General features: G+C 34.1%; 1 protein-coding gene across 1 annotated transcript; it reads right to left on the bottom strand.

Annotated features, from left to right (window-relative positions):
• Nucleotides 1–337: 337 nt before the first annotated feature.
• LOC127865046 (uncharacterized) lies at nt 338–11,973 on the bottom strand. The gene is made up of 6 exons (XM_052404930.1): nt 11,967–11,973; nt 11,307–11,409; nt 8,004–8,126; nt 6,349–6,405; nt 2,438–2,484; nt 338–829 (listed from the first exon to the last, which is right to left on the bottom strand). Exons 2-6 carry the CDS (start codon nt 11,386–11,388, stop codon nt 608–610), a joined length of 531 nt encoding a protein of 176 aa, XP_052260890.1. The 5' UTR covers nt 11,389–11,409; nt 11,967–11,973; the 3' UTR covers nt 338–607.
• Between the last annotated feature and the right edge of the window lie 887 nt (nt 11,974–12,860).

Here is a 12,860-nt window from a genome sequence, read left to right on the forward strand (position 1 = left end):
ATGCGCAGCACACGAAGAGATAGGTCGCTTTCAAAGGCAGCAGTTGTGTAACAAACCCGCGGCAGTATATGAATATCAGGTGTACGCAAGTAAGTCGACATCGAAACAGGCACGAGTCATAAAAGAACACTAAAATTTCATTTGATATGCGACCTTAAAATTGTTCTATTTATACTTTAAACTTGTTTATTAGCTAAGCACTTGATGCCTTTGGTACACACCCAATAATATTGTCATGTCGGAATAATTTATTTCGACTAACTGTGAAATAATATGGCATGTCGACATGGTTTTGTAGCTTTTTCCCACTTTATTTTACTCGCCATAAAAAGTACCATTTACATATGTACGTATATTTGCGCGTGTTTGTACAATCCTTTGGCATGCATGTTTTCTCATAATGTAGAAACCATGTGTCCACGTACCCATAAAAATCCACCAAACATAAAAGTGTTTAAAATTATCGTACAAACGTCATAATGTAACACAGATTGCCCTTTAATTCGATCAAACTCTAACAGTTCAAATTTTAAATTACAATATTCGCAATGTTTGACGACCCATAGGCCTCGTCTTTTGTGTCTGGCCTTTATTGGATGTACTATTGTTAATAATTATCATAGATTTTCTGCTGGGATTCTTCTGGTTTTTCTGCTGCTGTGCTCTCCTCCAGGGATTTACAGCAGTTTGTATCCTTTTTGTCCGTTATGCAGTCCAAAAAGTAGTCCGGGGAATCCTCGGACTGTCGGCGACCACGTCCAAAAACTGTTCCTTTGGTCACCGGCTCGGGCTGGGAGCTGCCATCGAGGCGCTCTTTCTCACAACAGCACTGAATAAAAAATAATGACCAGTTACGCCTGATGCTTTGCACTTACCGCTTAAAGGCTGTGATCCAAACTATTTGTATGTATTGTACTCTATTGTATAGATAATTGGCTGTTGCCTTAAAATAAATGCAAGCAGAATGTAAAACATAATTACTTTCCTGATGATCTTTCTGAAGTTTCATTACGGTTTCCTCTAAACTAGGGGAGGCACATTGTTTTTCTCGAGGCATTGTGCTTTAATATTGGTTTGTTGGTAGCTTTCATGCAGACCTAGCGTGAGATTGCATTAGGGGACAGTTGGTTCAATGCGATTGTTACTAAAACTAGTATAATGGTTTCCGATAAATTTCTTGAATTTCGATGGCGGTGTTTTATACTATTGTTTTGTGCGTAGATAGCATATGCGTAGACCTAGACCGCTTGTTGAAATTTAATTATATTAATATGCAAAAAGTTGAAAATCTTGTTTTATTTCATTTTCCTATTTCTTATTTTAATTTATCAAATTTCAGCTTTAAGCTTACGTAAACTATGTTAATCCTAAAAAAATTCAACATCAAATATGTCCTTGTGATCATAATGTAAGGTGAATGACAGAAAATGAACACTATACTATAAAGCGGAAGAGTAGTCGAGCGCTCTGTCTTGGAACATCTATTGTGTCTTTTAGTGCGTGAGATTGGTGGGACTCTTTGTTAGATTTTGGGATTTAGCAATTCCTCGTGTTTTTTTTGCATTTTCTCTACATTAATACTATTACGATCTACGAGATAATTTATCGAAATATTACATACATCAAGACATGTTGATGTGGCTTTTAAATGAGTGCTGTTGATCTTTCTCTTATAATAAAGTGCAGCCGTATTGAATATACATGTAAATCAAAGCGATGACTAGAATTAAGTCGTTGGCATAGAAACAAAAAAAAATGGACGGTATATAAGATTCAATTGAAATGTAGATTCTCCAAATGTATAAGCACATATTGCCACATTTGACACAATCAGTTATTGTATTTCCCCCATTATCTGTTCATGCGACATGTATAGGGTGAGTCAGTTCGTTTGTTCGTACGAGGGGTACCCACAATGGTTCGATTCGTCTATACATATTGTTACAAAGCTGTGATACACAGATACAGTTTTTTTTAATACTTTCTACACACCTTCATCACCTAATACATATTGGACCTCCACAATAACTTACATTTGGACGTAATCAGCAGGTTCAACATTTGTTCACCAAAGGTCAAATTTCTTTGTGAAACCAAAATGACGTGTTTCGTCTAACATCAATTATGCGGGCTTCAAAGCTATGATACTTCAATTAAACACATCAATGAACCTCTTTTATACCATGGCATTGTTCTAAATGTGCACTTAAACTTATTCAAATGGGTCAATTAATCCATACAGCTAGTTACAAGGCTTCAACCGAGGACATTTGCGTTCATTAAAGGCAGCATTGTATTTTGAAATTTAAATGATTCTAATACATATATGTTTAAATGAAATTAAGGCGTTGTGAATTTCTTTCCTGTCAATTTATAACTTCGAAAGAAATTATGAAAGAAATGCAGAATTTCTTTTTTTCTTATTTTGTCATTTTACCATCCACAAGCGTTCGGGCTTTTCTGTGGTAGTAGTTGTCACAATATCTGTAAAAAAATAATTATATGTTATATAACACAAATGACTGTTAAATAAACACACATTTACTTAAACTGTGTTTTGTCTTGTAGTATATTGTTTATGTACTTTAAACTTTTACGAAAATCTTCAGAAGACTTCTTCGGTGACGTGACTTTGACAAATGCTTCTTCGAGGCTTATTTAAGAAGTGCATTCCGGCTAAGTGTGAGATATTACAGTTTTGAGTTAGGATGCATGCAATTTTAAACCACGAGGGCGATAGCCCAAATGGTTCGATAACATGAATCGGAACGACAAGCCGTTCATTATTAACCACAAAAACGAATTGTTAGGCGTTAATTATTCCGATTCTAACACGAATTTATATTATTGGTATGTATAATATTATAATTGTATAATTTATGCAAGAGGTTTGAGTTCTTCAACTATATTCATTCACAAATGGAAACATTTAATATGTGAATATTGTGTTAAATGGAATATTTTGAACGGAGCGTATATAGAAAAGAATCAATGCACAATGTTTGTATTATACGTGTCGCGGAATAGAATGTTTATGAATGATTAAAATAGTCCACTATTTGATGCGTCTTTAATGACGTAGTATTTTTGCACAGCACAGGTCATTCATAATCTGAGGCTATTAATAGATGCGGATACACTATCACACCACTGTTGCGTAACCTCGTTCATAGTGCATGCTACTACAGCGGGATTAAAATTGATATGTCTCGGAAACGTGTTTTTGTTCTCAACAGAAAGCGGCGATCTTTTGTATTCACGGGTGCTAACAACGCAATAGTAGAAGGTTAAGTTTGTTTGTATTCAGAGTTTTCAATTTATAAAACGTTTAACATGAGTTCACAAATTAGTACAGGTATACTATAGACAACAGCAAAATGCTTTATAATCGCTAAAACCGAATCTTAATATTTTTTGAAAAGGTAGTCGGCGTAAATGCTGATTTTGAAATAATGTTTGAAATTTACGTTTCTAAATAATTAAATTGAAAACAAAAGTTTAACTATTGTGTTTTTCACGTGTTAGTCGGATATTCAACGCATGGAATGTGTGTAATCATCAAACCACACATTAGTGTAAGTAGATATACATTATACTATGGGGGTGCGCATCATACGTGTCGTCACATGCCTTATTATGAGTGTATTTCTTCACCATCGAAATATATCTTATGTTAATATTTGATTTACACGCAGTTTTCTTTCGACGCTTTTAAATCACACTGTCATAGCCGCGTCATGCGAAAATAGGTATTATGCGTTTGGGCCAGTGTATCTTAAGCCCAACCTGTGCATTTGCGCAGTCTGGTCAGAGGCGATGCTGTTCGGTATAAAATCACTCAATGTGTTATGGTCTCATTATGTCTCTCCTGACAAGACTGAGTGGGCTATATATATGATGGGCGCATTTGGAATAAGACCAATTTCACATGACGAGGGTCATTAAAAATCTCATTGCGAATTGTAAATGGAATGTTTTAACACAATGCTTTTCGATACAAAATTAAATTCAAAATAGCAAACTGGTAAATAAGGGCAGCCTATCCAGGCGTTCAGGAACAATTTCCAGTCGTGCTGACAGAGTACGGCAAACATTTGTGGTTAAATAATTGAACGATTTTCTTCTTATCGTGACACTATACTATTTCGGTAATGTTTGTTTTCTCATATTGAAAGCAAAACTGTGTTTATCGATAGTCAATTATATATTCTCCGGACGATTAAGTGAACGAGTACTGACCCTGAAATTCTGCGAGATGGATTTTAACGCGTTCTTGTAACTGGGCCAAAATTTGTGTCGTTTGAACATACAGAGAGTAGTCCGGAATTCCTTACACTGAACAGTGCTATATCCTTTACGCTAAGCACAGACACAGTGATGTAGCCAAAGTTCAGAGGTTTTTTCTCTAATTAGCCTATGAAATATTAGAATATATTCATGCGTGTCTGCTGGCGTGATGTAAAAGTCATTTAAGATGAAAAGCTTGGTAAGACAGCTAAGCCGAAAAAGCGCATTAGTGCTCTATACCCATGTTTAGGTCAGAGTTGTTGACACCGTGTGAACTGCAAGGTTAACATGAATGCATAAAGGGTACAATATACCAAAAGATTTCCTACACAAATTCAATGTAAAAGCAATAACTTCAACAAAAAATAAAGTCAAACTTTTGCGCATAGAGACCCCCATAACCATACCTTTTCTTAAAGAGCATTCCAAGCCGCAATGATTTAGACAATAAAAAAGGGGGGTCATGCGTTTTGCAAGAAAGAACTCGATGCGAATCAGCGGTCACTGTTTTACAGCCATCAATTTACCGGGTTCGTACCAGTGGATGAGGGTTTCCCGCCATCTGTCAAAGTCTCATGTAGTCTTTAACCTTCAAGCAAATGAGTGAATTTCTGTTAAACATCAATGTTTTCCCTACCACATGCACAAAGAAACATTCTAAAATAAAGTCATGGCAAGTGCCCACACAGAGAATTGTGTCTTCTTATAAATGATGTTCAGGTTTTTAAAGAGTATAGCATTGCACTCCAAAAAGATTTAGTATATTGTAACCTAAACAACAAAGTACGGGTCTACAGGGCTGTCTTTATGGCTTCCTAATTCGTGAGTTAAAAGAATTGCTCGCAGAGTTATTTTTTTATTTATTTTCATCTATTATCTTATTGCATATTTTGAATTTGTATATGGTGTCAAAAAATAAAAAGTTGTGTACAGGGAATTTCCATCATGAAATTATATTCTTAGTAAGATAGATATAAGATATTCCAACAATATCTATTTAATATGATTGTGATTGCAAATTTTCTTTATTTTCAGTACTTATTACCATTTTCATCATACTTTCTATGCTTTCAGAACGTCAAAAAGGGCCATGTTGTTGTTATTTGGTCTCAGTTATCTATATAAAATTAAAAGGATAAAAAGTGCACAACCATCTCGACCCGTGCGTTAGGACACACTCTATATGAAGTTGAATGGCTTGTGTTCATTTCAAACATGCGATTAATTTTGAAAAATGAGTTGCGTCTTAAATTATGCAATAGCGAACAACTTTAGTGCCTTCAGCGCTTTGATTATTGTTACTATAACTTCATGTGAAATGCTTTCCATTTATGCTTATATCTTCCGTACTATAATTCCATGTGTTATTGGGTACGAAGTACCTATAATCGTTATTGATTGTAATGATTTCTTTCTGTTACTATCGTGAATCATATAAGTGTAGTTTTAAACTGTGTGGATGCTGATGCTATTGTTCTTATTTTACCATCATAAGCGTTGTATTTGTTTAATAAACTGTTCCTGTTTGAGTACATGCCCTAATTGTTCAGGTCCAAATCGGGACATTCCATAAAAATTGTCTGGGCATTTGACCAAAAAGCGGCATTGTCCCTTCGGAACACCTAAACGATCAATCATTCAACCTTTACTCTAGTCAATAGTCAGTATATTACTTAATTACTTACAAAAACTCTATATTTCAGGCCAATATCGATAATAAATTTATTAAATAATTTTATGAACACAAACTTTCTTGAAGTTAACAAACACGCGCACTATGTGCATTCGCGTGATTCCATAAAGTAAATGTATGGTATGCGCAAGTATGATGCGGTATTCCAAAGAACATGTGTAAATCGTGTAACGCGATTTGCGCGCTTCAAACACTGTTCTAATCATCAATTTACCATAAATTTAGATTGACGCAATATGTACGAAATATTGTCTGAACATCAGTCGCATATTGGTCCATATAGAAAAGCCTATTAGTGCCAATGGGCGACCTTTTTCAAATCCGCCAAACTGCAAGAACGATTATGGCGGATCAGCTTCTATACTTACTTGGACAATCGCATATTTCCACGGTAGACTCTTCCATTGCATCTTCTCCACTGGGGGCTGCAATAAAAACTCATCTTTTATAAGAGACTTAAAATTTGAAAGTCGTAAAAGCTAGGTCGTTTAATAGTTACAGGCTGAATATTGATTACCCTAACACATGTAGCTATGAACCTAGGCATAGCAATTTAAAACATACTAGACAATACGTTTTCTAGGGTATCTGGTGAATGCGATGTATAGATGGTCTGCCAAATATTGGGAGAAGTTCGTAAGGGTGTATTTTTAACGACAAAATTTCGACAAAATTTCTGTAAATGCATATTTTTCGTTTAGAATGTTTGTAGAAGAAAATATGATTACGAATTGCAACTATGTACCCCTGGAATAGCATTGTCACTTTCCAGGCTTGGAATAAATGAACACTTGTACTCGCGGTCTTCATTTGCTATCACTGAACCATGGACACATGCATCATCACGTTCAAAGCGAGAATATAATATCTCTTTCTTAAATTAGTTCATACGTACCTACTCGTCTGATGAAATCATAGTGATTTTCGTGTTATTTTCAACAAATACGAATAAACGCGTCTGTTTTGGTGTAATACATGTCATTTAACTTAACAATTTATTTATTGTGCCATAAAAAATATTGAATCAACAATCTTAACATTCGTTCAAATTCATGCACTGTTGGTTTAAAGGGTCCTTTTCACAGATTTTGGCATATTTTGAAGTTTGTCATTAAATGCTTTATATTGATAAATGTAAACATAGGATCTTAAAAGCTCCAGTAAAAAATCAAGAATACAATTAAAAAAATGGGGAAAAAAAAGTAGCCGGTACCAGGGCTCGAACCAGTGACCCCCGGAGTCCTGGAGTTAGTCTGAAGTAAAAACGCATTAACCCTCTCGGCTATTCCGTATTTTATACATTATATAAGCAATCTTCGTAGTTTCGTAAATTTAAACGACAACAACAGAAATCTCCAAATTATTCAATCGTTTCGCGTTGCAACGCTTTATAATTTTTAGGTATTCAAATCGTCATAAGATACATATAATTGCTATATTGGACTATGGTAAATGTTCAGTAATACTGTTTCCTCACAAAAATCATAACTAAAACGAAAATTTGCGAATCTGATACAACTTTTTTCAATTTTGTCAATTTACCAAACCGCGAAAAGATCCCTTTAAGATCAGCCAAATAAATTGTCGACATTAAAATCCCATTCACAGAGCTTTAATCCAACTACATTGTCAGGCAATAGAACTAAATATCTAAGACCAATGAATACAAAAGATAAAGCGGTATGTAACCGACTTTACTTTTTTTCGTTAACGTTTTTATGATACAATTGTTATTTCCCACTTTTGTAACAATATGATATAACTTTTTGAAATCTTTTTACTGGAACATTATTGGTTAACGCCGTTTTGATACGCGTTACAGTAGGTGAACGAGTGGTTTATATTATACATTGTACACAGATTATGAACACTGACGCCCATAAAGACAATTGTAACTTTATCCAGACCTCATGACATTTTCAGGTTTTAAAAAACGTTGAACGATAGGAATACGTATGATTGAAGAAGTAAGCGAGTAAAAAGTGTAATGATAAGAAAGCGCGAATATACACCCGTGACTTACTTGTACGCATGCGATCACCGTAAACAGGCGCTGGATTGTTACAGCGCCTCTTTTGCATGATTATCCCAGTTTGAGTGTAGGGTTCACACTCACAATAACCGTAATTCTGCCATTCTGACCATCCTATGAATTTACGTAAAACTCATGTTGATAATAGCATAATTTCACAATAATGACTGTGGAAACATTCATTTAGTCATGATAAACAAGTAATTAACATGTGCATAGGCCCAATCAGGTTTGTGCCATAATAAATTAAAATAGAAGACGAACTTAATGTGTATAATGTGTATCATGAATATATTATCAATGCTTTCCAGCTTGCTTTAATGTCCAATTTGTAAAACACTTCAATTACTTTTTGTATATGTGCGAATCATATTCGAGTTCTTTACGTGTTTTTCCCTTACACATCTACTACATATCATTTGAGACATCAGAACTTAAGCAATATATTAAATATAATAGTCAATATCAATTCATCCATTTAATCAGCGGTTTAAATATATATTTTGTGAATTTCGAAATAAATGTGTTTTATCCACGCCAGAGACTGAATTGATGTAACATGCGAAGATCCGTAGTGTGCCCCAGAATTCGTACATAATTAATTAACTAAAAACACAAATGCTGTGAATTATTTCTATATTATAGCAGCAATTGCTAGTTATTAAAGTTTTACTTTAAAGCAATTATAACGTTTTTTAACATGTTCTGGTATTTTAAGGAGCAAATATTTATAAAACTTACACATAACGTAACCATATAAATAAATACAAAATGACAGCATGTATTCTTCATTAAAGGGACATTGGTATTGCTTGAAGCTCATCATTATGAATAACATCGGTACTATATTGTACAGAGCTCAAGTATACTATCAGAATAGAATTTTAAAGAGAAAGCAAGCCCAATTAAGACTTCAATCAAAAGGCATTATATTACAAAAAGTTCCTTTAGCCTTTCTAATATGTAAAATTACTTGAGCGTTTTAAACTTTTAATAAGAAATTCACGGTATGTCACAAATATAACGAAAACAGCATAAGAACTCCAAATTATTCACTTGTTTCGCTTTTTCAACGCTTTATAATTTTATTAACGTCATTTATGATTTCTCATAAACCAACATATATTTTCAGTATAAGTGATAATTTGACAATTGCAATTTCGACAATCTGGGAGAAAGTTCTCTAAAAACCTGCATTGTTTTCAGCCAGGATGACCAGTCAGCGTAGTGCTTGGTAGACGCGCTTTTCACCTTGGATACCGTTGTTATATTCCAACACCAGTAGAATGTCAGTTTGTTTGGGTGACACTTAACTGAGATGAACGCACACCCGCACGCAGGCAAATACACAAGCACGTGCACAAGCATAAGACCGTGTTAATTCGTTAAGTACAATACATATTGGTGGAAATCCCATCCATCTTAATCGCGCTTAATGTTTGTATATTTTAAAAACAAACTACTGGCTTGTAACGCAATAATAATCAATACCATCCGGGATGTAAACATATTTGAAATGTCAACTAAGTCACTTACTCAAATCTACGAAAGAAGATAAAATTGTATAAGTTTATTTTCATCCCTACCTATTATTACTTTTCCTCTTATATTGCAAAACTGACAAGTCATAAATGTATCATAATCACAGAGTCATAGAGTCAAATTAAAGTCAAAGAAACGCTTTGGTTCTTATTTCGTAGATTTTGTTTTCCGGTGACTGTTTTTTTTTTCATTTATTTTTACAACATACTAGAAAACAAAAGTTTAAAATTCGAACGTTTTTTGTGTGCATCAAATGCTTTGTTACCGGCACAGACTTCGTTAGGTTCAGCTTTGCAATTTATCGTTCTGATTTCTCCACCATCCTTGTCGTTCGCACACGGCGTGGTATCTATCTCATCAGCGTATTTGCAATAGCGAACTTGAATCCTGTAATTTAATGCTAAGATGATATTCGAAATAACTATTTTAACGAGTGTTTGATTTTAAGTACCATAGCATCATTCGATACATCAAACGTTAATTGTATGAATTTTTAAGTGATGCATCCTTCTGTAATCACAAATGAACCCAAAATAAACCCATTGCGAGAATTAAGGTTCTCGTTAATATTCACGAGTATGCAAATTATCAATCAACATATAATACTTACTCCATATCAAAGCGATCTCTTTTTACGTCATCTTTGTACACAATTACACGTTTCCCTTAAAGACTGACAAAGTTAGACAAAACATAAGTTGAAGTTTCCACGTCATATAGGGTAGATATGACGGCCGAACAGTTTTCGTAATTTTCTTTTACCATTTGCAAGTTGTTTCCGCTTCAAAAATGATATTCAATCATAGTTATATTTCTAATCTGTTTAAACACATTGTTTCTAGGTATATCAAACGTTTCTATGGATATACCAGTTTAATAAATTGTTGGTGTGCCGGAGTGATTGTGTGCTGCAACGACCTGGCAGATCGCATTCAAACTCTTTCACAAATATTAGATCCTAATGGTCAGCATAAGTTGTTTCAAACCTACTTTAGACTCTCTATATTTCCAAAAAATATTGATTTGATTTATTTGAATAATTTAACATTTGTTTAATATCGTGCATAAATTTGAGTCATTGACCTTCTTTTTTTTAAATATTGCCCCTTTTGACTGAAATCCCGGACAACTTAAGTACAAAATGTATCACATATTTATGATATTTTGACACAGGTCTGGTCCTATGTAATATTTGTTTGTTGCAAATAGACTGTTTACGGACGATTGTCCATGAAAGTCTGACTTATTGAACAAGTTTATCTATGTTGGTTGAACAGATTTTGAGTTAAAAACCACAAAATGTTGCTTCGTTCAGGTCTCCGTTTGAATATACCTAAACTAACGATTTCCAGAAAATATTTTACGCAACAGTGCATGTGTGTTAACATGTTTACGATATACGAGTTATTTCCCACTTAAACATGTTCAATAACAGATACCTTGCAAAAACATAGTTAACAGTCTTTCTTTAGAAAAGTTAGTTACCTGTAGGTTAATTTATTTATTATGGTCACATGCAGCAAAATTATCGAAAACTAAACTTTTAATACAAAAAATAATTGTTCAGGGGACTTGCACAATGTTAGGACCGGTCGGGTAAGTGAAAGCCAACAACTTTTTCTTTACATATTACGATAAAGCATTATCGTTGATCGATTTCTTTAACACTCATAACGCGAATTCGTGGCAATGCCATGTGCGGGGTATATTCGACTGAAAATTAATGTTGTTTAATGTATGATTTACACTCACTTTTGTCCGATGTGATGATACGGTATAAACCGTCCATCTCTTTCACAATCCTTGCAACTTGTACCGGTACACAGGGTGGCATCCTGCCATGCCGTCCATTTACCTTATTTTCGAACAACAACAACAAAGAATGCGTTTGAAGTGAAGATGTGTGGTTTGTCTTAGTTACTGTAAGTACTGTAAGTAATGTTGCCAAAACATTAGTTAGGACAAATATTTACTATACAAATATCAGGTGTTGTTGTTAATGGTATTGTGCGTGTTTTTCAGTTTGAATACACATTCTACATTGACATTCATACTTACTTATTAGTGCATATGCTAATGAGACACAAAAATAGTTGAAACATTAAACATATCGACACATTTTATTTACCATAATTAAAAATGCCGTTAACAGATTATACTGTGAATAAACTTCTTTTAATACATAAATAAAAACAAATAAATAAAACGGAAAACAATGCATGTGTTTTATAACGAACCATCGTGTTCTCAATGTTATATGTCTGATACCTAAATAAAAATTCCCAAGAAAATTATTAGTAACATTTTCAATAAAATCCTTTTCGGTTACTGCTGTATATGCAAACCTTAATGCTGCTTTCAGACATGTTGAACGACAAGTATTTGACGAAGCCTTACTAATTAAGAACTCACCTGCAAAACATACTGCTGTTATCCAGACAAGAAGAAGAAAAAACACGCGATTCATTGTCTGCCATTTAGGATTTGGCAATCCAGGGCTCCGCAAATAAATCAATTATATCATTTTACGAAGAACCGTTGAAGTGTTTGTTGCTAAAACGGAAGCTAGCATTTGACAATCTATTGCTGCGCGATTCAATTACGAAGGGTCTCTTGAATAACATAAACTAAATATGAACACAACGTACACAGCATTAAACAACGTTTATTAAATGAGTCTGAGTGTACGTTTTTATCGTTTGCAAGTTTGTATTTAAAAAAAAATGGTGTCATTTGACGCAAATACGTGCTTTTTAAAGTCTGTTTCCGTCGCCAGTGAGAACTCGTTTCCTTTGAATTCACAACATTTTAACGAATGTATTAAAGCTTGTGAATTTGTTCTAAAAATAGGTACTTGCGATGAAAAGGAGCCACGCACCGCACATGAAATCATTCTTGTATATTATATATAAACTATTCATTGTTGTCTGCAAATTTCTCCAGTCAGTTGTCTTTATATTGATTTTTTTTTCGGCGTTAGCTGTATACGCCAGCTTTTCACCTTTCTTGACCTTTGTAACTGTCCAATAAAATTCAAATAAAATTTCCCGCGGCTAGTTCAGAATGAATACACCTCAGTTATCCCATAGGCTGATATGAGCATACCATCAGCACATTGGAAACATGTCCGCGTCTTTGTAACACTGTTTTACTGCGTGTTCAGCATGAAACAATTTTATCTCTAATGAAAAGGCTTAATAGATAGAACAATTTTACACTCAATCTCGACATCAATACAGTTTGTGCGTCCACCTTTTATTTTCAGAGGCAACAGCGTTTTTACTTAAAGGCTATGTTCTCATTTTA

Source organism: Dreissena polymorpha, chromosome 1 (genome assembly GCF_020536995.1).
Source record: "Dreissena polymorpha isolate Duluth1 chromosome 1, UMN_Dpol_1.0, whole genome shotgun sequence".
Classification (NCBI taxonomy): Eukaryota; Metazoa; Mollusca; class Bivalvia; order Myida; family Dreissenidae; genus Dreissena; species Dreissena polymorpha.